Raw genomic sequence first — 27,772 nt, forward strand, 5'->3', positions numbered from 1 at the left:
ACTGTAAACCTGGATGGATGCAGACACGTAGAGAATGTTCCCCAGATCAATGTCTTCTTGAGTGAAGGAGTGAATGTAGTCAAGGACAGGCGAGACGGTGCTGTCTGAACTGTTAGTCAGCTTGACCACATGACCAAGCCGAGGAGGTTCTTTAATGGTGAACACCATTTCTGTAGGCAGAATATCAGCTTGCTCCACCTAAAAAGGAAAGGTACACACAGTTAATTTATTATTGTGCTACTGCAGGGTCAAATGCACTGATCCTAAACATATTTTTACATTTGTAATAAGTTCACTCAGTTTTTTGGAATATTCAATTACATGTCTTGTTGCTGGAATAGACACCATAACCGCTTCAAAAAATGAAGTACAGCTTGGAAAAAGGATGCTCCCCAGAGGAATTACACAGAGTTAACAAAAATAACAGATGATTGCACAATTTCTCCAGTGATGGTTGGAAAAGCAAATCAAATTATCTAATAAAACCATGGGAAGTAGTTTTCATATAAACTGGCATTGGTACTTCAAAGCTGGAATCAGACTGACTTGTCTTGCCCTTTCCTGTTTGAACAGGCACAGAATGATATGTGAATGGCAGTACTCTACTCTCACTTCAGTTCAACCTTAGATAATGGATGGCCCTGTTATGGTGTTAAATATGGAGCTGAGACACGCTGTCAGATAGCATTGTAAACAGAAAACTTACATAGACTTGTGACATTTGGCAACATTTAAAACCGTGCTGCATGCAGGTTTACGCACAGACAGATTTATGGTCAGTCCCCTTTGAGAAGTTTTAATTAGCTCTCTGGTGCCTGAAGCCATGGGGTGTTTAGCAGTCACGGTTGCTTTTGACAGTATTTCAGAAGAACATACTAGTTTTCATTTCATACTAAGGACACACACTGGAAAAGCTCCCACGAGCCAAGTCAATATTTCACTTCTTGTAAAGGCCATTCTGTCAAGGTTTCTTTTCAATACATTTTTCATGTGTGCTGAGCAGTCAATACTGCAGATTTACAATGAGTACACTATTATGACTTTTTGAAATGATCCTCATTATTTCCAAAGTCAAGATGTATATACAGAGTGTCTTATAAATGGACCAGCAATTTAAAGCTCATTAATTGGTTTCATGATGAAGTGCAGGCTGGCTCATCTTATAAATTACAATGGGCTTCAGGAAGCTCCTCAGGGGATACTTACGTCTCTGTTTTCCACGCTTAATAGAGTGTACTTTAGTACATAAACCAAATTAAAAGCAGCAACATATTTAGCCCTGCTTTCATGTGGCTATAATGTAGATTAGAGGCAGGGTTCCAAAACAACAAAGTATGCTCGATGAGTCATGTGAAAGATATTTTTTTTCACAAAGAGAAAATGAACTTAAAAGAGTTAATGATTCTATCATATTATGACTGTCAACTTGTATAAATGTTAGATAAGTCTTGTTGAATACAAAGTAGTGTGTGCTGTCTTCAGTAAACAGTACCTTGAGAAAGTCCTGGTTGATCACGGTGTGCTCTCCCTCATAGGAAGTGATGATTTCATTGATCACAACTTCAGGCTGAGAGAAGTGACCTTGCTTCAATATTTTAATCCTGAATGTGCCTTCTTCCGAATGTCCTCTTGCTTTGACTGTGAAGCTGAAGGAGTCCTTGGACCTCAGACTCTCATAGTTGTGTTCATACGACACAACTCCTTTTTTTAAGTCCTCCTGTGTGAACGCTGAAGCCTCAATACCGCTCACAATGATCCTGCCATCGCTGGGTGGTGACGTAATCTGGAACTTGATCTCACTGTCATCCCTGATGTCCATGTTGGAGTCGGCACTCAACAAGGTGGTGTTAAGGGTCTTGGTGCTGCCTTGGTCAATGACAATGATTGTGTTGTTCACCACCCGCAGGTAGGGCTCACCTGCCTGGATCTGAAGCAGCGCAGTCGCCTTGTGGAAGCCATCTGACACCTGGAGTTGGAAACTTTCCCGATCGGCTCCATGGTGAATGAATAGGATGTTCTTATCTCGCAAGTCAGCTTGTGTGAATCGGAAAAGGGCCAGGGATGGATTGGAAGTTGAGACAATATTGCCTGAGAGGATTCCCTCACGAGCATAGACAATCTGAGTGTCATTGAAACCTGAATCATCGTCCTTATACTGAATGACATCAGTTGTTAGCAGGCGTTGACCGTAGCGGGCCACATTGAAGACTTTATCCACAGTCCTCACAGGAGCATGCTCATTCTTGGAATTGATCATTATTCTGAAAATACCTTTCACTGTTTCTGGATTCTCTGAATCTCCTGCCTCTTGAGCTGTTGCTGTGAAAAGGAACTCATCACTGCTTGTCTTGGAGCCATCATGTTTGTAAATCAGCCTACTGAGCTGAAGGTCTTCATTACTAAATACTCTAATTGCCCCCTCAAATCTAGGCATTCCAGGTGGGGAATCCCTTATCAGCCGCCCATACTTTGGCTCTTGTGTGACCTTATACACAAAATTGGTAGAACTTGGAGACTGCAGCCACAGGTAGTTTTTGTTCACAGTATGCTCACCACCTTGCAGGACAACCAGCCTCTCATTTGTCAAAACAGGAGCCTCCGCATTGGCAAGGATGTTAATTGGGAAGGTGTACAGAGGAGAATACTGGGCTTCAGCAAAGACTCTAAACTGAAATTGGTCAGTGCTGTCCACGGCTCTTTGAACCCGGACCATGTAGCTAACAGTGTTGTCCATAATGTCCTTCTGGGTGAACATGTCACCCTCAACCAACTCTTTGTCTGATAAACGGAGACTACCCAGTGTTGGAGGCTGGACAAGGATATATTTAACAGTTTCTGGGTCAGAGTTTTTATCTTTTACTTCTGCCTGAAGCTCCGTGAGTCCAATTGTTTGCTCTTCACCGAACTCCATCTCCAGTGGCACCAGATTAGAAACTTTCACTTGTGCAGGGGTAATCTTGACTAAGAAGCTGTTGTTCCAGAGGGAGAACTGCCCCAGGTGAATGCTGAACTGAATCCGCTCCACCACAATGTCTTCCTGGTCGCTTGTATCTGTGCTGAAGTATCTGAGATGCTCGTGATCCAGATCAGATTGAAGGAAAGTTGCAACTTGCTTGTACGTCCCATCACTTGTCATCTTGCGCAACTCTCCAAACATCAGTGGTTGTATGATGTTGTACATAACATCTCCATTACGAGGATGGGCAATTACAGACAGATTTTGAATGCCTATGGATGCATTGCTTCCTTGAGACACAAGAAGGCCTGTGTTGGTGACTATAGTCATATGTGGTTGTGTCACAGACAAATCAAAATTAGCTGAATAGCTTAAGGACTCTCCATCGGACACTTGCATTGTAATTTTACCGGTACTCCCCCCTCTGTGTACAAAATAAATATTTCCATCTTTCAACTCTCTACAAGTGAACTCTGAGATGCTTCTTCCTGGTTGCTGATCATTTTCAAAGTAACCAACATCCATGGAAGGACCTGAGGTTACAGTTACTACTACCGCATTACAGCGAGTGTCAGAATCCGAAAAAAAAAGGTTGAGACTACTGGGAGTCAAATGAGTCCGGCCATTCTCTGTGATGGTGATTTCCCCTCCACCAAGTTGTGGTATATTGTTGACAGGAATAATGTGAACTGGGATGACATACTTCTGAGAAGTATTTAAACATTCTGGAAGGTAACCGCTGCTGTGAGCGACCACCTCAAGTTGGATTTGATCTTGATGTCTTTCATTTCCGTCATGCATATATTTGATTTTTTTATTGACGACATCGAGAAGAGTGAACTTCTGTGTGCGCCTTGTGCTAGTGTTTATATCAATCAGGCCATACCAGGGCTCACTCAGGAGAGTGAAGATGATCTGAGACTGACGCAAACCTGCAGCACTGAGGTCAAATGTAGGGCTTAAGTTGCTGATATCAAGAAAAGCTTCTTGACCTTCAGGCACAAGCAATGGGGTGACATCAAGAAGTTTTATTACATTTTTGAATATCTCTGGCATGTCATGTGTTGGGAAGCAGTGCTGTTCATCCAAGTTAAAATCAACATATCGAATGCGTACAGGAGGGGAAGTTGTAGTTATGTCGTCATAAGCTGAGTAGTCGTAGTCCTCTCCTTCACATTTAACATGAACATCTTTGGTAACCAAAGCATCCTGCAGGCTTCTGTCCTTCTGATTCACTTTGATTTCTCCAAAGCATCCAATGAAGGATTCAGCTGTCATGTTTTCTTCAATATGATCTAAGGGCCCACTCACACGAAAAACTTCCTTCATTTTCCCCTGGATGCCTCCCAAATACAGGTTCCCAACCAAGTCCAGATTTTGTGATGAGTCAAGAGGAAGGGAGGATGACTGGCTGTCTACATCAAGAACAAAAGAGTCCTGACTGACCTGAACCTTAACTCTATGCCACTGGTCATCATCCAGACTCACCTGGGTATTTTCCAGTGCCACCACACCACTGCCGAGGTTCAGCATACCTTTAAGATGGCCTTTCACAACACCGATAGCAATGAAGTCTGACTCTCGGCCAGGGTGGAACACAAGTAAAGCATCATCAATGGTGGTTTTCATCAGGAACTCTAAGGCCCTTGGGGCACCACGAGCCCTGCTCCAGGTGGGGAAAGACACAAAGGAATCAGGAGTACTAAAACTAGTTGCCTCCCCATCTCCAGCCTCAAACTCACTGCTGCAGGATTCCTTCGTGTCGTGGCATAGTTTAAATGCTGAGCTGAGAATATCAAACTGATGGGATTCAAATTTGACCTGAGTCATGCAGCCACGGAAGGGGGGAATAGCATTGCTGAGGTAGGGAGCATCCAGTTCTCCCGTTCCTCCGAGCCAAATTCCCTGGTCAATATTGAGCTGTTCCTCATCATTGTTCACGGGGACGTATGTTGGGAAGAGCTCATCAATTGTCATTGTGAGCTTGCCATCTTGCAGTGTCAGTGCAACTTTGTGGTCAAGAAGGTTGTTTAGCTGTACTCCTTGAGATGAGGACAGTGTTACTTCTCCAGACCCCAGGTTCATCCGTGCCTGGGAAAACAAGAATGTTTAATTTAACTGAAAACGTACATAGCATTGCGGGCTTTGCAATGGATTGAAGGTAAATATTTAAGGGGATGTGTTTCCTAAATGGAGGTGACTAATAATTCTATACAGCCGAGACAATATTTATGATAAAGAAACTTTCTATTGACGGAATACATACCAGCTAGATTACTCTATGCTCATGGGTATGCTCTGCATCTACTCAGGTACCATTTATTGGGGTCTAGTTCTTCATAAATCTAAAATGAAAGCTTAGTTTTTATAAAAATGTGTTATTTTAACTATCTAAGCAGTACATCACTGGAAAACAATATTCCCTTTTATAACACATATCCTGAGATTTCACCTCATTGAAAATGCATGGGACAACTTGGATCCACACTGCCATGGGACAGCTAGGGAGCAGGAATCAAAGTGAATCTTAAAAGTACATTCAAAGCCACACTGTTAATCACCTGATATAAATTTTGCAGGACCTAATTTCACATGTGATAGTGAGGAATAAATCAAACGGTTATTATTTTATCTTTTAAAGCTTTTTAATTGCCTTACATTTCTAAAAAAAATACAGAACACAGTGCTACACACCGACTGCATTGGTGTGAGTATATGATAGGGAGAGGGTTTACTTCCATATTCAGTATTATTTAGCAGTCTTGTTAAAATTTCATGCGCAAAATTATCCGTTCTTACAATAGCTGCTCTGTTGGAATAAGCAATAACGTTACCCCATTTTTTTTATGACCGATCATGTATGTTAGCCCATTCTTCTAAGCTATTTTCAGTTTCAGCATCTACAGATCCCTTCACTGGCTTTTCCTAAAACAACCCCACACTCCCACCTGTATTCTCCCATTCTGGAGCTCAAGGAACAGGTAGTCTTCCATTCCTGCAGCGAGGAACAGCAGTCCACTGCGCCGACTCGTCTTGATCTGTAGTGACAGCTTGAAGGTGGAGACATCTTGGATGGATTGTAAACTACAGTAGCTGTCTCCAAAGTAGGATTCTGTGAAGAATGAATATAGGTTATAGCATGTAAAGATAAGAACAAGGTGTCATGCTAGTCTAGATGTCAAAGGCAAACAACTCAACTCAACAGACTGTGTACATTTTTGTCTATTTTTGTATATTTGACAGTAAAAGCACCAAATTCTACAGGGAAACGTGGAATAGCCTGACTTGATCATTTCTATCCTGTACATGGTGGCAACTTTGCATTGCTCACTGCAAAAGGATAACACAAAAAGGCACCTGCAGAGGATGCTACAGTATGAACTCATCCTTTAACTGCGCACTGGCAACTTCGTGAATTGTAATATGGAAGTTTGGAAACTAATTAGATGAGGATTTCTCAGCAGCTCGCATTACAGTGCAACGTTCCCATGAGCTGATTTCTATATTATCAGGTGTCCTCCAGCTGCTTCTGGCTGAAGAGGAGCTCCTCTGGGCTCAAAGGGATTCTCTCACTGAGACATCAGTCATTACCCCTGCGGAGGTTTTCCGGGCATATAGAGACTTGGGGTGCAGGATTTCCCAGGCTTGAGCTGTCTCATTTTCAATGATATGCAAATTCAGCCACCTGCCTTGGACTGCTAGAGCCCCTGACAAAATGTAAACCAGGCAGGAAGTCAATTATTTCCCAGTGCACATGCTCTGAAATTAAACTGGACCACCTCCAAGATCCCATTTCTTCAGTTTTCCATGGCCTTAGCCAGGAGATATAGAAATGGGGCTTTCCATTAGTCAACCGCTCGCCCTCAAAGGGGTGATAGTTCAGGACACAGTAACGCACTGGAGCACAGTGAAGAAGGCAGTGTTCTGGTAATGCAATGCTAATGCTTTGGAATATTTTGAAAAGTGAGGCAGACGCAGACAGTGCTATGTCAAAGTTAGAACATTCCTATGAGATCATGAGAGCCAAAAGCATCCAGTAGTCTGACGGGATGGTGGGCTTAATGCCACAAGGCTCACAGAATAACTCCTCAAATACAACTGAACACTTACATTCATAGCTATAAATGGAAAGAGTATTTTCTCAAGACCCAAATGCGTGTGTTTGTGTGTACGTGTGTGCCCCATCAAAGGGCAGAACTGCGTCTGTGTTGCGTCTAATGCCATGCTGCCAACTTCAAAACACTGAGGGGAACATTTGTCCTTTGGTTTCTCATCTTGTAAACAAACCCTTACATCCCAGATCTGCAACAAACATTAGAAATGTGAGCAAAGACAATCGTTTTGATGTCAGTATGGATGAAATCAAATCTTGTATCATCACACCCATGCGTTTTGTGACTTCACTAAGAGGCACGTATGGTTTCAAGGCTCCTCTGTCATGAGCAAAGTCAGTGATGAATGGTCTCAGCACAGGGCAAAGACTTTTGACTATACACTGTTGAAAAGCAAAGAAATACCATTTTGTTGGCACAGAAGTAAATATCACGGGAAAAGACTTTTTGACATTATCACATGCTGAACTTTGTATTACATATTGTGTGATTACTAGTAAATAAAATTGAAAGGACTCATAAAAAACTGGAAGGACACAATGAAAGCAAGGCTGGTATTTCAAAATGAAAATGGAACTGAACGCGCAAATATCATTTGTATCACTGAGTCAAATGAAATCATCGCAGATACACATCATTCCTTTTCAAAATGTTGTTACCTGTTACTGACTGAGCCAAAGGCTATTACAGTATAGTTCAGAGAGTTTCTGCTAAGGCCAAGGTATTCTAAATGAAAGACTACTGCTAATTGCACAGCAACCTCCCAGCTGAAACTGAAAAATGGGGGAACAGAATCTTTTCTTACAGGCAATTGCATTAACAAAGAAAATCGCAATGAGCTCCATGGTTCTTAAACCCGGGCTTTTGTTGGATTGTTCACTGAGCATGGGGATAAAAAGCTGAAGGAGAGAGTGATGCCAAGACAATTCTGCCTGGGGATTTTCTGGTTCAAATTCAGCTTGCTGCTGTTGCCTTCAGGAAAGGAGCACAGTTTCTAATGATACACACAAAAGCTTTACTCTCTGCAGTGTACCTGGACCTGGAATTCATTAGTTCCCCAGCTAAGCTGTGTAAAGCTCTGTGTAGAATAGGCTTCATGTAGGAAAAGCACATTTCCAACATGCTATCTGTATAAAGGCCCTGCTCTGTGACACTTCTTTTGTCTCTGCACCTTTGCTTAAACCTGTTCTGTGTTCACATTTTCTATTAGGTGTGCAAAGAGAGAACCTTACCCTTACAGGATGAAAGAGGAGCATAATCTTGAAGGGATTTTGAGAATAAGACAAAGCATCACAAACCTCCTGATTTCTGCTGCAACATAACACTTAGCTATATTCTCCTGGGGCTAGATGTAGATATAACATAGCTGAGGTGATTTTGCTGACATGGCATCATCATCCGTGAAGAATAATTTTAAAGAGTGTCAGCTGGAGCTGCGGAGTTTCTGCCGCACTCAGTGTCAGGCTGCGTGGGGAGGTTTAACCACCTAAGATGAGAGTCTCTGATCCCCTTTGGCTACCACGCCCCTCCTCACACTACCTTATTGTGTGTCAGGCAGAATTCTGGTCTCAGGCCAATGCAGATGGCTATAAATTGATGACTGACTGCACTTGTATTTATAGTGCTCAGAGGAAACGGAGAGTCTTCCTCTCTTTCACGCGCGACTGGATGAATTACCCCGTTGTCTATCTCTTCCCTTCCTTTCCTCCTCCTCTTCTCCGTCCTTTTTCTGCCTCAACCTAGGGACACATGTCCGGAAAAGCTATGGGGAAGAGAGATGCGCTGACCACAAGTTCAGGAAGATCGGAGACATTCAGTAGTCTCTGTGTCCTGTGACTTGTCTGTGCCGATGAGTCAGAGTCACTACAGTCACATTTTAAGTGGGTGTGAAGATGTGCCAAACAGAGAAGGAAGCTGATTTTTGCTTGATTTTTGTATTGGTCACAAAAGAAATTTCTTAAAAGCCTAAGTGAACAGGAAAAAACGGGAAAAGTGTCAAGTCTAGATTGATAGTCAACTGAAACAGAGTGACATCATTTTATAAACATTACCATCCACATTTCTCTCAAATAATATATTTTGCTTGTTAAAAATGCTCTGCAGAAACCAGTATACCTAGTGTGTGTTTCTCTTCTGCAGCCCTGCCATGGTAACACTTCCTGGAATCCAAACAAACCACCTCCTCCTCTGACCCGTGGTTAAACCACAGTTAGCTTGACTATAAATAGAGGTTTTGTTGGTCACTTCTTTCCTTTGCTTTGCTGTGCCTACTACAATATAGCATAATAGCTTCAGGATATAATTATATGATGGATAGGGTGTTGTTCACCATAGATAGAATTGGGGCACTTTTAACTGTGTGATGGCATTTACCATATGGCAACACGGTCATTACCATGATGAGCAATTACATCTCTCACACGGGTCAATGGCACTCATACTCGTGATAAACATTAATTTTCCAATTATTTTTGCAGATAGCAACTCTCTGGGCAGTTGAAACACAGATTAAAATGTAGGACTGGTTATACACCATAAATCTTCTCAGTGAATTAGTTGTAGAAAATTCATCAGCTGAGAATTTGCAGCTTTTCCCTGTTAAATGTCTGTTGGGAAAAGTCAGCTGGTGCTTAAGACAACTTTTTAATCAAATTAATAATCCATGGAAAAGTAATTGATGATAAACTGAATTATTAGCAGCAGTTTCTAACTTACAATATTGGTCATATCTTATGCGTTACAAATCGCACACAGTTCGTAGTTTGCCAGTGTTGTGACTTTGCTCAACAACAAATGGAGAGAATGAAATGTCATGACAACCTCTGATTAACGTTTTATTTTTTTTCTTCTGCTCATGTTTCAGCCATCCGAGCACTTAGTTTGTGAGAAAGTAAGTAAAAGTATTTAAGTACATCTGACCAAAAGCCACGATCTTTCTCACTCTAATATAGGGTCTGGGATGTGTACGCCCACCATCCACCCCAACCTCCTCACTCTTACTGGAGTGCTTTGAAAGCCCCTACTAAATGCTGCCGCTAAACAAAATCAATGCAGCAATTATGCAAGTGGCTAAATAAATTCAAACTATATATCAGTAAGAGAGGCGCCAGAGCATTCCCACGGTCAATGGCTCCCATATGTTAGGGTGTCAATCAAACATTCACTGATTTGTGTTGAAAAACCTTTTAGTGATAAATGTTTTCCACTGAAATATTGTTGCAATGCACATGTACACATGACTGTATACCCAGTTTTCAACAAATAATACGCCCAAACTAATCAGGGCACACTAACTAACACTTAAAAGAAGGTGATCATGCTGGGAGCGAGTTTACAGACCTGACTGAATACAGCTGTCTCTGAGAGAATACTCCTAACTCCGGCGCTGTTAAACAGCAGAGAGCCGAACCACAACTCTACATACCTTGACAGTGTTGCTTTATTGGGACTCCTTCCTTCCCCGCCGACTTTTCAAAAGTCACCAGGGACACACTTTTACAAGCTTTATGGAGCCATTTCTCAGACCCAACTATATTAGTGTGAAAGCAAGCTGCATAATTTGAACCCCCCTTTCAAATCCCCATCTACCTCTGCATCCCTCTGAGACACTCCAGTGCTAGCCAGATTGAAGAGGTACAATACGAGTAAAAAGAAAAAGCAGGCTTGTGGAGCCACAGTGGGAGGCCTCATGCCTGGCTCTAACTACAACCTTTCAGACTCTCTCTCTCTCTCTCTCTCTCTGTAAAACTCACACATACACAACAACAGACAAGGGGTGGCAGCGGCAGGGAAAAAATTATGACCTTTCTCTGTGAAAGAAGAATGGCAGTGCAATGTAATTTTAGCTTAGGAAAATGGACCTGTGAGAAAAGGGAGGGAAAGCGTGGAAAGGTGGACGTGAAACATTCAGTGTTGTCTGGGTTTGTGCTGCTGATGTGAGAGGTCTGAAAGACTTGGTTTCTGTACAAAATGAAAAGGAAGTCTACTTTCTTTTCTAGAGATATATATATAAAAAATTGTTTTCTTGAGGACTAATGACTTAGCGGGGGGAAAAATTGATCTGCAACTGTTTTCTTCCTTCGTCAGTGGATTTAGATTAGATTGATCAGAGGACACCAGGAGACTTCAGATGCCCATATGAGGGTGTCTTAAGACTCCCAAATACTCAGTGCATCCAATCCCAGGAAAAAGAAAAGCTTATAAACTCCATAAAGTTGCCATGAACTCTTCTTCATGGTCCGTATGCTCTCTTGCGCAGCTGCCAGTGAAAATATTTCCAGCAAACGTTGGCTGCATTTCAGTTTCATGTTAAGCTATAAGCTATATTTCACGGCAGGGGCAAACAAAGGAATACTGTCCTAGTTCAAAGGTACACATTTGCGTATATATACAATGGGACATTCTCAAATTTTCAAACCCGGCCTCGGCCACAACGTAAACATCTTCCCCCGAAGTCAATTTTCCGGCCCAAGAGGGCGTTTGATGAATTCTCAGTTTGTTGGCTCATCAAGCTCAACTAAATGACTTGTTGGTCATAATGACTCTGGACTGATGATCTCACTCAGGTCCCAACATTGTAAGACAAACACAGCCGTGAACAGAAGCATTGTAGTGACTCAGGGCTCTGCTGTTAGTTTACGACTGACTAATACAAAGCGTGTCTCTGTCAGTCCGGCCGAGCTACGGAAGCCATCAACCGCCAGGGTCCCAGTGGGTGGGTTCTGTTAAAATAATCCCCCCGTGACATCAGAGGAGCAACCCCCCTAATTTCAAACCGTATCCCTCTCTTACACACACACTCACACTTTCTTTTTCCAAATACTCATGTAAGGCAAGAAACATTCTAACAAGCGATTGTTTATGCATGTAGCTGTGACTTTCTCTGTTTTCCCTCAGCTAGAGCAACTCATGCCGCTCATAGATTTCAGGCTGAAGGACATTTTAACACCCCAGTAATGAATTCCAGTGTGACATCTCACCATGTGAAAAGTGGCTGGAACATTGTGTCAGGGAAGAGGACAGGAAGGAAAAAAGTCAAATAGCGACGGAACTCGGCGTATAGACCGTTAAACTTAAACAGCGACACATTTCTCATCCTGCAGAGCAGAAAGCGTGCTGTCCTGACGCACCTTTACACCTGACTCATCCTTTCAAATTAATTAAAGCTCAATGGAAGTATCTTCATTATCCTGCAGCGCTTGATTCAAAAATAGCCGAAAAGGTGAAAGAACAAACTGAGAGCTTGGCGTGTAAGGCATGGACGGCTGTAGCTGCTTTGGTGCTGATGGTCCAGGGAGTAATAGCAGCAGGAAATTAGCGAGCGGTTAAGTACAGCCACTTAAGTTTCTAGCATTTACAATGTCAACACGAAATGGGAGCGCAAAAAGGGACTGAGTCCTGTTACCGCATGCTGATTAGTGCGGATAATTAAACTAAATTATTTTAATGTTGGTTATTTTAGGCCACCAGAGTGAAGTGTGATACCACATCATGTTAAAGCCTGCATTTAATTAATGGCCATAATTACCTCCTCATTTTGTGATGATGCAGGTTAGTTCCAGGGATTTATTTTTTTTATATTGCCATGATCATCACGCTCCTGTAAATATGCCTGATTTGCTCAAAGTTTTTTAGCATCAGAAGTTTTCTCTGTGAAAAAATCAGTCCTAAATTATGTTTGCAAATGAGCCGATGATTAAAGGAGCGATCAGCTGAGACGTGCTGCCTGGAGGTTTGATGTGGCTAATGGTGTGTTCAGACAACAGGTGACAAACAGTTGGCTTCAAGCCATCTTTAGCGGAAGATGGCGATATGGATGGCATGACTAACCGGCGCCCCACCCTTGTCGCTAAGTGAAGGGCGTGGTGAGGCACAAGCAAAGTTGAGCTGGCATTAGCTGACGTGGTGAAGCGTGAGCCATCGTATGAGTTTGTTTTACCAGTTCCACCTCATTGGTCAGTCCCCAAAAATACTCTCGTCCCTATTGTTATTTACTTTTTAACCCCACCCTTTCTTCTTACTTTTTACCACAGCATTAACACGGTGACTGCAAAATACTGTTTAGTTATTATACGTTTTAAACCTCCTAAGTTTCTCTCAAAGTAGTACATTCATCAAACAAGCAATGATTGAATACAGAAGTGGTTTATCGAGCTGTTTTGGCAAACTTCTAAACTTTCTTGAAACCCCCTTTTCATAATTTTGATTGGCCTTTGCAATTTATTGTAACTAAGTAGAATTACTTAAATCACAGTCCTGTCTTTAAAAAATGCACACAAAATATGTTGCTTTCTTTCTGGAGTTAGATGAAAACGCTCTCATGTCAGTGCACAAAGAAGACTTCTCAGCCAAAAGGTACAGAAGCTTAGTTTAGCCTAAAACCTAGAAGCAAGAAGAAAAGGCTAGCTCTGCCTAGGTTAAAAACATGCCTATAAACACATCTGAGGCTCGTTATTCCACAAACAGACACGTAAATGCAACAGGTTGGGGTTCTAGTGGGAGTTACAGGCCTTGACTATTTCTTTGTGAGCAGCAGCAGAGTCGGCAAGTAAGTTAAAAACCTCCACACTGCGGCTCCGTACTTAGCAGACATGAGAGTGGTATTGATCATCTCGTTCGAGTCTCGGCAGGAATTCAAAATGTTGTACTTCCTTATTAAGGGCACTGAAGACAGCGTAATGATGAAAAGACAGGCATTCAGTTGAGTGTGCTGGCTTTGACATTCACACGTCTATGATGAAGCCCGCGTCCCTGTGACTCAAACGCCCCTCTCTACAATCCCTGGTGCTTCACTTCATGTCAGCAAACTGCACTCTCGAGATTTTTTGTCCTCAGTTATGCTGTGGGTTTTCATGTCTCCGTCATATATACAATCGGCACGTTGTCTCACACTGCTGAGAGTGTCTGAGGCATTGTTGGCGCTCTCACAACTTAAGTATGAATGAGCTGAGAGTCCTTGACAGCACTTTAGTCTGGTCTCATAGTTTCCACACTCACAGTTTTGGTATTCGAGTATTGAAAATGTATTTCTGCACGTTTGCTCTCTTCCTGACTCCGTCTGGGTCTGACTCATTCATAGTTAGCAGCCATTTCTGACATAATATCAATAGCTCCATTCAGCCCTCGCTCAGAGCACCCTCACGACTGCAGTTATGAGTACGAGCACACGCATCAGTCACTCCACCGCTAATTATCAGAGTGACATTGGCTTTTCAGCGGGCTGGAACGCACTTTGCTGAGTAGCGGTTCGCTGCTGTAAATCATTCCACTTAAGCGTCAGCAGAAGGGAAGAGATTTAGGGCCTGGACCCCGAGAAAACCCGCTCGGCTGGGGGTCCAGCGCAGGGGAGCGCTTGAGAGATGAGGTTTGAGTTGGGCCAGGCTGCTGTAGCTGTTCCAAATATTTCCCAGACAGATCTCATAAATTAACAAGCTATCTCCTTTTCTTCTCTTGTCTTCATCCGCTTTGGTCGTTTTTTTCTCGTCTGTTACAAAAACAGAACGATGTCAGGGATTTTTTTGTGGCCTGAGATTTGTTTGAGATTTCTGGAGTTCCAACTATAACTGAGACATTTCACGCCCCTCTATTCAACACACGTCAGTAATTCTCCATGAAATTTCCATGAATTTTCACTGCTTTGAGTAGAGAGCAATGGATATGTATGATGGCAGTTTTGGTGATCTGTATATTAATTTAACTTGCTAATGTCTAAAACTCAATAAAAGATTGTCAGATGAAATAATAAATAAATAATGTGTGCATGTGTCAGTTTCTAATTTGAGCAGACACATTTTGAAATTCCTTTTAAATGAACATGATGATCCAAACAAAAACAAATGTAATGTCATGTCTCATCTTTGTCTCCTCACACTGATCTACTGTCTGCAGGATCCTTAGCCACATCAGTTTCCAGCTTCATGGCCACACACTTTCCATGACTAAATCTGATAGTGGGGCCTTTCTACATAAATGAGGCCCCGCGTCTCGCCTTGCTCCGATGAGGGAAACTGTGATACAGAAGCTGCAGTGAAGGGGCCTCTCAAAACCCATATCCGGCTTTAACCTGGGTCTGCAAAGTCAGTGTGTGTTTGAGATCAGAGCGTCACATTAGCCCCATAATGAGAACCAGCTGAAGGCACACACCACCAGACTGACCCTTTCCAGCTCAGACTGACCCCCCCCCCCCTCCCCACCACCATCTCACCCCAGATAAATGCTTTATCCAGATGCCTCCTCTCCAACCCTTCCATCAACCGACGTTACTCTAAATCGTTCCAGTGCACACACCCAAAGACAGAAGTACACGGTGCAAACGTAAACACCCGCATTCGCTCGTGCTCTTATTAGTGGCCACGAACTCACTCTCTCTCCCTCCCTCCTTAAACGTCTCCCAACCTGACAGCCATTCCTCCTGTGCCTGCCGGCTGAGTCAGCCCACCGCCACACAACTGTTTTCCACCAGGCTACCGTTGAGGAGGCCCGCCCTGCTCCACCCAGCCCATCCAGCCACTTTTCTCCTTTTTCACCAGCTCTCCTTCAAGGAAACGTTCGGCACACTCCCCACCCCCTCCCTCCATCTTTTCCCACCGCTCTCCGCTGCTCCCGCTCTTCTTTTACCCGCCGCTCTCGGCCCAAAATAAACACAGTTCAACATGGAAAGCCCGGGAACAACCCAAACAGCACTCCAATGTTCCAGCTCCGGCTCGCACATCTACTTAATTTTTCCACAATTTCGCGTGGTTTGGTTTCATTAGTGGAGTACTGACTTGAAGATGGATGGCACTGGTTTCAGTGGAAATTGTTGGTAGTAGGTAGTAGAGAGGGGAGAATCCTCAGGGGATTTGAACATGAAACTCTCCCCTCTACCACCAGCTAATGTATTTCTCAGCAGATTTTTGTCATTACAATAAGATTTAGTGTTTCATGTCTGTCTGTTTTTGGTTGGTTGGTTTTGAGCAACCTTAGATTATTTCACAGTCAAAAAAGTAATGATTATTTATGGCACATGTGAGCCCAGAGAGGAAATTATAACAAAGGACAACATGCTTTGTCCACGTGCCCTGAAATCAAACTGGCAATATTCCGTTTTTCAATTAAAAAAAACAAATAACCACGCCATCTGTTCCCCCTCTACAGAAGACATATAAGGCTTCAACACAGAATGCAGATTAAAAGCAAACAGTGTTTTTTGTTTGACCTAAACATTCATACCACATGTGTGGTAATGGTCTAAACATGTGGTGACAAAATTGCTCCTGGGGGAAACAGACTCTGCGTCTCTGCCAAATCATTCAGTGACAGCGGACACTCCGCACACCGCAGCGGGGGCCCCGGGGGACGTCACGGCAACGCGCGTCCTCTAACACTGGCCGCAGTTTAATGTCCATAACTCACGTCCCTTTGTCGTCTTGTGTGCAGAAGTAGCAGCAGCAGAAGTGTATCGCTGTGATCTACGATGCACAAACGTTTACCTTGCTGGTAGACATGAGAAATGAAAAGCTTTTCTCACGGCCATCCGCCTTTCAGAACAAAAGTCTAACAGATTCTCTATGCCCACTGGTCTAAACAGTGAAAAATACAAAATTCCACCAACGTGGCTGCCAATTCCTCACCTGCCGGCACTTCATTTACCTACAGCCACAATACAGGCTCCTGCATCCTCCCCAAAATGTCATTATTTAAAACAAAAAGCTGTGATACTGTGTTACAGGGCTCTTGCTCCTAAAAAGGTCCTTATAAATAAAAAATAGTATGGGTTGTTATAAACTAGAAGAAACAAAGAGAAATCAAAAGGGAGGTCAGTCACATGGTGGTCAGGGTTTAGTTGTGTTTCGGCAGATAAAATGTCTTGGTTAAGTTTTAGAAAAGACGTTGTTAAAAGGTGCCAAAGTTGACTGTTGAGTCAAAACACATTCTCTGTTGTTTATGTTGATTTAAATATCCACCAAAACTCAAGACATGTTGTGGTTGTGTTAAAAGTAGAGATGCACCGGATCCTGATTTTTAGGATCCTGCCGGATACCGGATCCACTGCTTAAGATCCTGCCGGATCCGGAACCGGATCCGGATCCTACTCCGATCATCAGCTTGTACATTATAATGCAGTAAAACAGCGGAGATGTTGAGTACACTTTAACGTTTTTACCTCGAGACAAACTTTGACAGCAAAGCGTGCACATCGCATGACTTGAATCTCCCTCTACCAGTTTAAAGTACTGCCACACAGCACTTTTTCGGCTCCCTGCTTCCATTTCCGACGAGGACTGCTAACACAATGTAGTGGATGGCTTCTCTAAACATTAACCGCGTAATCACGTTCTTCCGGGTCCGGATCCGGTTGCCACGCTAGGTATCCGGCAGTAACCGGACCCCATAAAAACGCCATTATCCGGCCGGATCCGGATCCGGAACCTGGATCCGGTGCATCTCTAGTTAAAAGTGACTTCAATCTTTTCTTCTGACAGAGAACAACCGTTATTGCATGACCGCAAGAGGTCGCTTGTGGTAACAATGTAATCTCAGGTCATCCTGAGCACTCGAACAAACAATCAATGCTGTCTTGTTTCTTTTGGGGACAGTCTCCTTTGCTTGAAGTGAAAATCCTAACTTGTGACAAGGGTCATGAGTCAAAACCGACGCCACAGTGCCACGAGTTCATGCTCTGCATAGCTTGCTGAACCTCGGGGATGCCTCGGAGTCAGAAGGCACAAAGAAAAACTAAAATTCAGAAGGAGTAATTCTTCAGAGAGAAATGATTTGTGGAAAAAGAGATGTGCCTGTGGTGGCTGGGAAAAAAATCTTGAGAAATACAAAGAGTGAGTACAGAAAGATTGAGAGCTACATGCGAGGCCCTCTTTCTTTTTTTTCTGTTCCTGCAAATTGGCACACAGAACTTCAGCAGATTGACAGAGGTCCTTATTACATACAATTTGCATTTAGATGATAACAAGAGCGGGGAGTTTGAATGGGCTGTTGTTCCAACAACTTCTTCGTGGATCCAACAGATGTAATTACGAGTAATGCACCTCATTGCCTCTGACTGATTACAGTGTTATTTCTTCATTTCATCCGAGAGGAGTTGCTCATAATCCTCCTTTGTGTAACCGCCAAACGCACATGGTTGATTGAGCTAAACGCTCGTCACTGTGTTTGAAACGACCATATGCACTGCAGACGACAGAGGAGAACTCCGACTCCCTCCCTTTCTTTACCACCCACCTCTAGGATGACAGCAGATCAGGGCAGCTATTGTTGGAGGTTGACTGCTTCTGAACTCCACGACTGATCTGTGGGGATGTGTGTCCTGGAAGTGAAACTATTGTACCACAGTCAAAAAATCTGTCTAAATTGCCAGAACACAGGATACAAAGACTCCCTCTCTGTGACAGCTGAACGTAGCCTCAGGTACGTTCAGAAGCCATGAAGCATATATCCATGAGTTTAAAACTGTTAAACAGCCGCGGCTCTGTTGGATATAATGCACAGTGGGGAAGAAGAGAACACAGATTTTGGATGTCAACAGATCATAAAAGCATTGCTCAATCAGTAGACTAGTGATGATCAGTGAGAAAGTTCTTATTTCTACACGTAAATGTCCTCTCCATCTCTTGCATTGAGAATAATCAGCGGCTGACAGTTGAAGCACTTCAAAGACATCAGTGGACGGGAACCCTCCTGGTTTGAGTGATCAGTGCAGAAGATGAGAAAGTTTTAGGAAATATCTTCAGGCTTTAAACACCAAACTACTTATGACAGTTGTTTCTGAATTCAGTAGGTATCAATTCTCAATTAATTGCTGGGGAAAATGTTGGCTATACTTCCCTGCTGCTAATCAGGTCATCAGTTATTTTTCTGATGAACTAATAGATTAGTTGAACTGTTCCAGGTCTAGAATTCAGACCAAGATCAAATGATTGATTGCTCCAAGACTCATTGCTCTACTGCTCGACAAACTCAACCAGTGTACAGTGATGCAGACTTGATAATGTTAGCAATTAGCTGCACTTGAAGCCTTGGGGAAACTGTCGGTGAGAAGTACTAGGAAAGATGGATTATCTTACTTCTAGTCTAGTCTAGACTATCCAGTTTTTTGGGTTGCCAATTAGAAAAAAATAAAATAAATAAAAGTGTGCCTGAAAGGCTTCTGGTTCATGAGTTCTCACCAGATGCTTTCAATACTAGGATGTATTGCTCAATCTCGTCTCCACTAGCTGTGCATTTAACATACTGTAAATTGATAAAAGAACACGTTCAAAGATCCATTAGGAATCTGGTCTATGTTTCAGGGCATGTTCTTCAGACATGTGTACACTGTGTGCTGATCTAAATCTGGTGCATCTTGTGGGCCTTTCATTCATCATCAGGTAGACAAACCTTTAATCCTGCCAGAGGATAATTACATGTACTGATGAGCGTGGCACACATGTGTGAGTAATTTGATGCCATAAGATGTGCCTGGGCACAGATGGCACGCACAGATTTTGCACATGGTACCCACAACACCTTACGTAGTTTTACATACAATGCTGACAGCTCGTCCGTTATATTTAGATTTATGAGCACATTCGTTCATCTCATCGAGGCACTGGATGACTTTCGCAGTTTGGGTGGTGGGTATTGACAAGGCTGTCAGACTTTGATGAATCCAAGAGATGGAGGAGCGCATTGTTTGAAACAGTGTCAATGAGAGCAAGGAGAGAGAGAGAGAGAGGGAAAGATCATCAACAGGCCCGAGTGAACGAAAGGGAAAGTGAGGAATATGTTTTTCATCCAGTGCTGGAGGCGAAAGCTCCATTGAGACAGAGGCACTGTCTTGACTGAAGACTAAAACAAAGCCCATGACCAAAATCAATGCTCGCCTTCATAAAAGCCAAAAACAGAATATAACCTGATAGAGGCAAGCGCTGTTATCTTTGACGTGCTGGAGAGAGAAATAAACACAAACCCCCTGAGGATTTAAAAATACATCTAGAGAGCCGGTGACTCCAACTATTGATTATATGAAAGGTTTTACTTGTTAAATTTGACTCTGTAATTCAAGTCCGTCCACTGTTGTTTCTAAACACAGATATACCTTCAGTTCTTAGTACGACCCTACAGAAATAGTACTATTCAGCTTGGTAAGTGGATTTTATTTCTTAAGCCATTAAAAGGAATGAAATGAAAAACCCTAATTAAATTATACCAACAAATCGAGCAGTAAGAAAAGTTAGTATTAGCAAGCTGCGAAATGTCATCAACTATTCAGTTTGTTAGTTTGTTCTATGCACACAAAGTCATAAAATACAGAATATTAGCATCGAGCACACTGAGAACAAATTGTGTGCCTTGCTTAAAATATGTAAATTTCATTAAAGTGTCTAACTTGCTCCTGCTCCCTGTGGATGAGTGAAAGTATGTCATGATAGTGCTATTGCAGATAATGGCTCCTCATGGAGCAAATGCTCCGTCCTTCACCTTCTTTTTTCTGCATTTTCCTTCTAATGTTTTATGAACATGTGCGCAACATGCTGTCATTTGGCATTAACCAGTTACCCGACCACATGTCTTACATGTTTAATGGTCCCTGGATCAATTATACAGTACTTCTTATGCACTGGATCACCTTTAGAGGTGCAAAGTAGATTATAACTTTCTGATTTCACATTCCTACTGTTGAATGTTGACCTGCAGCTATAAATTGTAGCAATGTAGCAATTGCTTTAAAGGTAAGATGTATATTTGATATCCAAAAATCAGTAAGCTGCTCACACTATTCACTGACCACTCCGTGACTTTCAGCAGCTATACTTCAAAGGTGCTATGCTCAGTTGAACTTCTCCTGGACAGACTGCTCGATACACATCTTTCCACAAGAAGAGAAGGTGTCAGTTTCGAGTTTCATGCCCGTACTAAGATGTGAATGTGACAGATGCTTCATTAGGTGGATATCAGATTAAGAGGATGGCTAATGTTGTGGATTTACTGTCTCAGTTGATCAGAAAAAGCTAGTAGTTATGATTTCAGTGTTCTTCTCAAATGTATATGTTAGGACTCTGCAAAATGTCACTATTAGCAATAACAAAAGACAGATTCTGAGGATGTGAAGTAGCGTGAGATGATGGGAGGTGTTGTCACTAATGAAAATCTGTCTGACATACAGTAACTCAAGCCAAATAATAATGTAATGTTTGTGTGACGTAAGCTAGTGAGGTAAGGCGGGACAGCGGGAATGACCCCACTATGACTATAAACATTGTTCTGTTATACTTTTTTGGTATGCCAAAAAGTGGCCACAGAGTTTTAAGTCATGTTTTAGCAACTGACCAGATGTGGTGTATTATATCTGACAGAACGTTTCGATGTCGTGTCTTCCCCTTCGCTGAGGAGTTTGTCTGAACATTGAAGCTAGTTACCAACAATGGGCCTGGCTACAGTAAGTAAAGCTAGCTTAAAAAACACTGTTTGCCTACTACAGTATAGAGGGGCACATTTGGGAAGGTAGCACATATATTATCATGTAATGTAAATTTAATATAGTGGAATAGCCACAAGTAACGTTGGCTACTGTAATATTAATTGCTAACTTAATATTAGATGAGGTGACGATCAAGGGGTAGCCAATGCTTTTATACATGGTCAAAACTTTATGAACCAGTTGAACGTTGTTTTATTATTTTATATATGCATTAGTAAGTTATGTGTACATTCATATTCCCAGAAGGTATAGAACATATTAAACTTGATAAAAGCAGCGGGACAAAAATAGTCCAAGTAGACACACTCTAGTGACATTAGATCCCGAGGAATTGTTTTTCTGGCACAACTTAACCTACTTCCAAGGTGCATGAGGGATTAAAAGAAATACGAAGTGGTCAAGACTCCAGCAACATTTGTAGTATATGAAATGACTTCATTAGACTGAACCAATAGCCTCAGGGTGACCCTGACGGAGGTCATGAGCTTAAACTTGTCGGTCTAATAAAGCTGTTCCAGATACTAAAAGTTTTGCTCAAGTGATTTTAGTTGACATGTCAGTGCCTTAATCAGTATCTACTCATATATGGAGTTTCTGATATTATTCATAATCAAATTGTAAAAAAAAAAAACTTGATCTCAATCATTAAGCCAAACTTGGAAACTGTGAGAAAAATGGCAATAATCCCTTTTTAGTCTTTTGGGCTTACAAGGCTTCAAGCAGCCATTATTTTATTTGCTCTTCTTTTGACCTCCTGCAGAAATCCCTGCTGCGTACCTATATCTGGGATGTCCATTGTGATTCATTGGTTGTTACTTGAGTGTTGGCCATATAAAACAATTTGAACTGTTTCCAAAAAGCGAATTATCATGCATTACAGTACATACCATGTGGCTTGTTTGGAAGGAGGAAGATTTTGTGAAGATTTACTGTTTCCGTTCTCTTTCCCGCTCATTTAAGTAAAAATTATTTACATTCACCTGTAAAACATTGTGGGAAAATGGGACAGAAGGCCTCTTACAGAACAAACCCAAACCTAAACCATCTGCAGATGTGTTCTTTCACGCTTACCCGTTAAGTAAGCAAGCCTCGCTGAATGTCAGTATGTGTGAGGCCTGATACGCCACATGGCCTGAGCCTGCACACATTATATCTCATACCTCACAAGGAGATCAAATTCCATGCCAGCGGATATGATAATCATAAATCAGAGGATTAGCTGTTTGAGTTTTTCACAGATCTTACTGATCTGTCAAGCTGGCAATACGCTTGGTGGCACGGCTTTCTCAGAGCTTCTTTCTCAAACAGACGGGCAAATGATAAAATCACCAAATTACTTTATCGTAAAAAAAAATAAAAAATCTGCCACAACATTACCAACCTTTCCTTTAATTTTTTTCTTTTGAATTTCAGCACACTCAAAAAACAGAAATATAGAGTGACAATCAAACGACCAACTAACCAATCAATCAATCAACTGATCAACTGGCCTATCCAACCACCTACCTACCAACCTGCCTGCCTGCCAGCCAACCAAACAACCAATCAACCAGTAAGCCAACCAACCAACCAACCAACCAGTAAGTCTGCCAACCAGTCAACCAACCAACCACCCAACCACCTAACCAACCAACCAACCAACCAGTAAGCCTGCCAACCAGTCAACCAACCAATCACCGAACCCCCCAACCACCCAGCCACCCAGCCAGCCAGCCAGTCTATCTGTGAGGATGGAGAATGGATTCAAGTACTTAATGCCCTATAACTGTGACACTACTTCAGTGTTTCATTTTGAAGTCATTTACATCACCTGATGCTGTTGTCTACTTGGTTACTCTTGTTCGAGTTTGCAGATTAAAGGAAAACAGCTTACGAATCCATTAATTCACCATCCAAACAACACAAGCTAACCCAGTTGAAAGCTTTCTGAGTGTAATTAAAATTCCTCTGGATTTAAATACATTCTCGAGTACACTCACTAACAGCTCTTTTGGGAGCTTCTTGGAGTAATCGGAGAGAGTGAGAAGTGTGTTCCTTTAGCTAATGGGTGAACACATTATTTCACAGCTCCCAATGCGATTATACTCTTATTAGGGTCAGACATTCATAAAGACTCATTAGCAATTTTCTCCCATCATGTGTGTGGGTGATATAATTTCTATCTCTTTTGGTGTGTGCAGACACTCAATCCCTTTGAACCAATTTGTAAGCCACCGAATGCTTGCGCTCAAACCGAACCCAGACTTAAGACAAAAAGGCTTCTCTTGGCTGGTTTGATGTTTCAAACGTTCAGATGGCTCAGTTTTAAAGTGACTTTGAGGGATCATGAAATGGGTTGTTTTCTGGCAAATTAATAGCCACCGATTTCGGACAGACAGTCGCCGTTTTGGGCAGAGGACATCCTCGAGCACCATATGTGGATGACAGGAAGCAGGCAAACATTGGAAAAGGCAGCTCGCTACTCTCAGTCTGAGAAATCCTGGCTCCATGGAAAGATTATAGTTATTTGTGACAACAACAACAGCATGTCCTTCCATTCTAAGCCAGGTTACTACAGGAAAATCACTTTCTGCTGCTTTCACTATAGCGCTCGTTTAAATTAAAAAAATAAAGAGAGTTCCATTTTACTGAATATTAGCAGCCCACCTGCAGAGTTTACATTTGAGTTAATTGAATAATGTGCCAGTACTCAGAGGCTTAATTAATGGTTAACAAAGCATTGCTACAAATAGCTGGCTATGTGTCTGTGTGTGTGTGGCTGTCTTTCTCATACATGGGATTCTGTATTTTAGGCATGCTAATGCATAAGGTCAGCAGTTTTGTAAAAGCTGCATGACATTTTGTTTCCTCTCTTTGAGTCATTTGAAGGGTGTGGTGCTGGACAAGGCTCAGATAAACCTCTATTTTACTATATTTGCTAATCCAATGTGAAGGCAGCGTTCCCGGTTCATAACTACAGATGTCAACTGGGGTGTAACTTTGTCTAAACATTATATAACGTAATGTAATAGAAGTTTTGGTGGTTGACGATTTGATGATATGACTGAGAACACATAAGCTTTCACCAAATAAATAATGATAGTCATTCTTGAGAGAATCTCAGCTTATTTCTAAACCACATTTGTGTTTTCTCAAGCAACATGAATATGGATTAGGAAAAAACAACAGAACCGAACGCATTGGCAGCGACAAAAGTGAGAAGCTTAAAGTATACGAACTCCTCCATCTGTCTTCATGCTTCAGATGGCCGTGCACATGAAAATGCACACATACTGTACACACATAAACACAGAAGCCCGTTTCCCGATGAGCCGCACAAGTGCTCGGCTCAATCTAAGCAACACGGATACAAAGCTTTCGAGGCGGACGAAGGACTTCCCGATTAAGAGAAGGGGTATGCATGCTGGTGGCATGAAGGTTATAGAGGAGGCTTTATGACTGCAGGGATGTCAGTTTGAATCCCCAAATGAGCTCTGGGTTGAGTAATGCCATTTCCTCCCACTAAAAAGGGCCAATGAGGTGCCCTTGAGCAAATTGTGTAAGCTGCAGTGGTGGCTCCCCTGTGTGAATGTGCTTAATGATATGAATGTCAAGTGTTATGAAATATTCCTAATCTTCAAAGCACTCTACACACCTGCCATATGGAGCACATGGAGAGCACACATTCATAGTCTTGTCACACAAAAATGGAGCCCATGAGTCTGTACAAACTTAAAGAATCATATTGGAATTAAACTCAAACTAACAATGAGTGACTGTACAGCTTCACGCAGTCTGTGGGGAGCAAACATAAGTGAATAGCACGCATGCACACAAGGACTTAGTTAGAAAATACACAATCTTGCCGGCACAGTTTTGTGTAGCAGATGACATGGAATGTGTTTGCTGCGTTTTTTACTGCGTTCGTCCTCAACTCCGCCAAGCTTTGAGGTGGTTTTGGATCGAGCAGAAGAAGGCTCTTTTTTAAACATTTATAAGCTGTGGGGCGACTCCGTTGCGAAAGGGAGGGGCCGTCCAACCCGGGCTGCCGAGGAAACTGCCTCCCCCAAAAAAGCAAACCAAACAAATGGCACAAAAAGTTATTTTTCAGATGGCTACTGTAAAAGGAGCCTTTGTGTCCTCAAAAAGTCAGCTCCAACCGACACTTGACTAAGTGCAGCAAAGGGGAGGACAAATGGAAAGAAAGACTCAAACAGAGAGTACGCAGTGTACTGAGTGGGAGGAGGGGATTTTCTGGTGAGAAGCAAAAGATGCATTTTGGGGAGAAGAGCTCCTTCTGGAGGCTTCTGATCCGCTGTTTCACCAGAAGGCCTTGGCGTCGTGTCGGGGTGTTGGCCTCGTCTCTAATGGTGGTGCTTTCTGCGTGACAGCAGCTTCATAAGACCTTAATAATGTGTTTTATTTTTAACCGCTTCACTTATCTGATGTGGCAGCGCTAACTGCAACAGTCTTGGTCAATGAGAAGCTGTAGTTAAATTAAGACACACAGACAAACAACAGAGGAGGGATTTATCTTGACGGGCAGCTCAGTGGAGAAACGGTCTGTGCTGGTTGCCCAAGAGGAAGAAACCCGAGCACCTTTTTTTTTTGCCGCAGAGATGAACATCTGCTAATGGACACCGATGCTTCTGGCTGTGGCTATTCGACAGCAAACCCATTTCAATCATTCTAGCCATTCACGACAAAATTATATACGTGTAACTTCAAGCCTTTGGTGCTCTGAGCACTTAACAACATGCTACACACTCCGAGCTGTCAGCAAACATATAATAAAGCATCCTTCCAACTGAAAATGCAGAGTAAAAGATTGCTGCTGCGGAGAGAGGTGCTGAGCAGATGCAGACACACCGAATCACATGATACACACAGCCATCTGAAAATGAACAGTTCTCACTTTGTGATGAAGTTCACTCAAAGGTCTCCCGTTTCTTCCTTACATTACTGTGAAATCAAAACATATCTAGGTTAAGCCATTAATTCCCTCTGCCTGATCAGTCTCCAGTGCTAGCATCCTAGATATTATAATGGGTTTGAAACATGCATGTAACACAGCATATGTGAAAGCTTTTCAAAATTCATAACACTAGCCCTGTGAATCCAATGTAAATGAGTTCTGGCCTTTCGTTATGAATATATTTACAGTTGTTTATTGGAATTTAAATGAGGCCGAGGAATTGAATTCCACGGGCCAAGCGAGGCAGCCCCTATATTCCTGACTACTAATGAACGCTGCTCCAAAACGCGCTGATTCTCGAAAATCCTGCCAAAGGCGCCCGATACCATCCAGCTGGCATTCAGTAGTATACAGATGCGGTCGATTCACCAAGAATAAGGCCCGTGGAAATAAACTCATCCAGAACGCTGAACTGCAAAGTACGGAACGCGTGAATGATGCATTTTTTCATCAACATACTTATCTGCAGGGCTTCCGAGCCAACTGTGTGGACATGAGCAACGCCGCGGAAGCACAGTATTCCATTTGATGTTGAGCGCAGTTCATGCCATGCACTCGGTTCAAGCGCAAGTCAAATTAGGTGACCAGTGTTTTGATGATACATGTCATCCTCATTTTGTTGCTGTTAAACCATATTTGATCGTCCATGTGATCTTTCCAGAGAACATCAGACAAACAAACATAGCATACACTCTGGTACACATGGCACACTTAATTAAGTGTAAATGTGTGATGTCTGTTCACATTGCTGCCTAAACATTTGCTCTATACATCTGATCTTGGTATTCACACATAAGCTACGGATGCTTTGCGAACAAACTTATTATTTAGTCATTTCAGCAGCCTATGGAATGTCATCAAATGCGACCAAATTGAAGTTTGGTGAAATCGGCAACAGATTAAAGGTGCGGTAGCTGGAACTATGACGTCGGCCTCTTTTAATTGAACACCAGTCTATCCCTGGCCTGAAGCTGCAAGTTTCTGATTCGTGGTCATGGCTTGGCTAACCTGTCCAGTGTTGATCACTTGTAGTTATCTATTCCTACCTAAATAACAACTTCATACATTACACTCATTGTAATATAAGGACTATTGTCACTGTCATCATTTTCTGACTCTCTTTATGAGTAGAATATATCCACTGTTCTTTAACTAATACTTTGATTCTGGCTTTGTCCGTCCATTTTATCCACTATTTATCTTCTATGTAAAGTATTCTGCATCACCTGTGTCTTGTGCATATCATGTACAGTTTATATTGTATTTGCTGCATGTATGCTTCATCCAGAACGATG

General features: G+C 42.3%; 2 protein-coding genes across 2 annotated transcripts in view; both read right to left on the bottom strand.

Annotated features, from left to right (window-relative positions):
- Positions 1-27,772, bottom strand: part of LOC311496176 (uncharacterized protein) — a gene marked incomplete at its 3' end in the record, with an annotated part of 351,079 nt that overhangs the window by 265,612 nt on the left and 57,695 nt on the right. The gene's annotated exons all lie outside the window — the stretch shown is intronic.
- cspg4 (chondroitin sulfate proteoglycan 4) overlaps positions 1-27,772 on the bottom strand; it is a 66,261-nt gene that overhangs the window by 23,671 nt on the left and 14,818 nt on the right. Inside the window, exons 2-4 of the mRNA XM_084555162.1 lie at positions 5,905-6,068; positions 1,493-5,047; positions 10-198 (exon numbers count right to left, since the gene is read on the bottom strand). Of these exons, the coding sequence (XP_084411288.1) occupies positions 10-198; positions 1,493-5,047; positions 5,905-6,068 (3,908 nt within the window). The remainder of the gene's footprint in view (positions 1-9; positions 199-1,492; positions 5,048-5,904; positions 6,069-27,772) is intronic.

The sequence above is a fragment of the Chelon labrosus genome, assembly GCF_963514085.1.
Source record: "Chelon labrosus genome assembly, chromosome: 11".
Taxonomy (NCBI): Eukaryota; Metazoa; Chordata; class Actinopteri; order Mugiliformes; family Mugilidae; genus Chelon; species Chelon labrosus.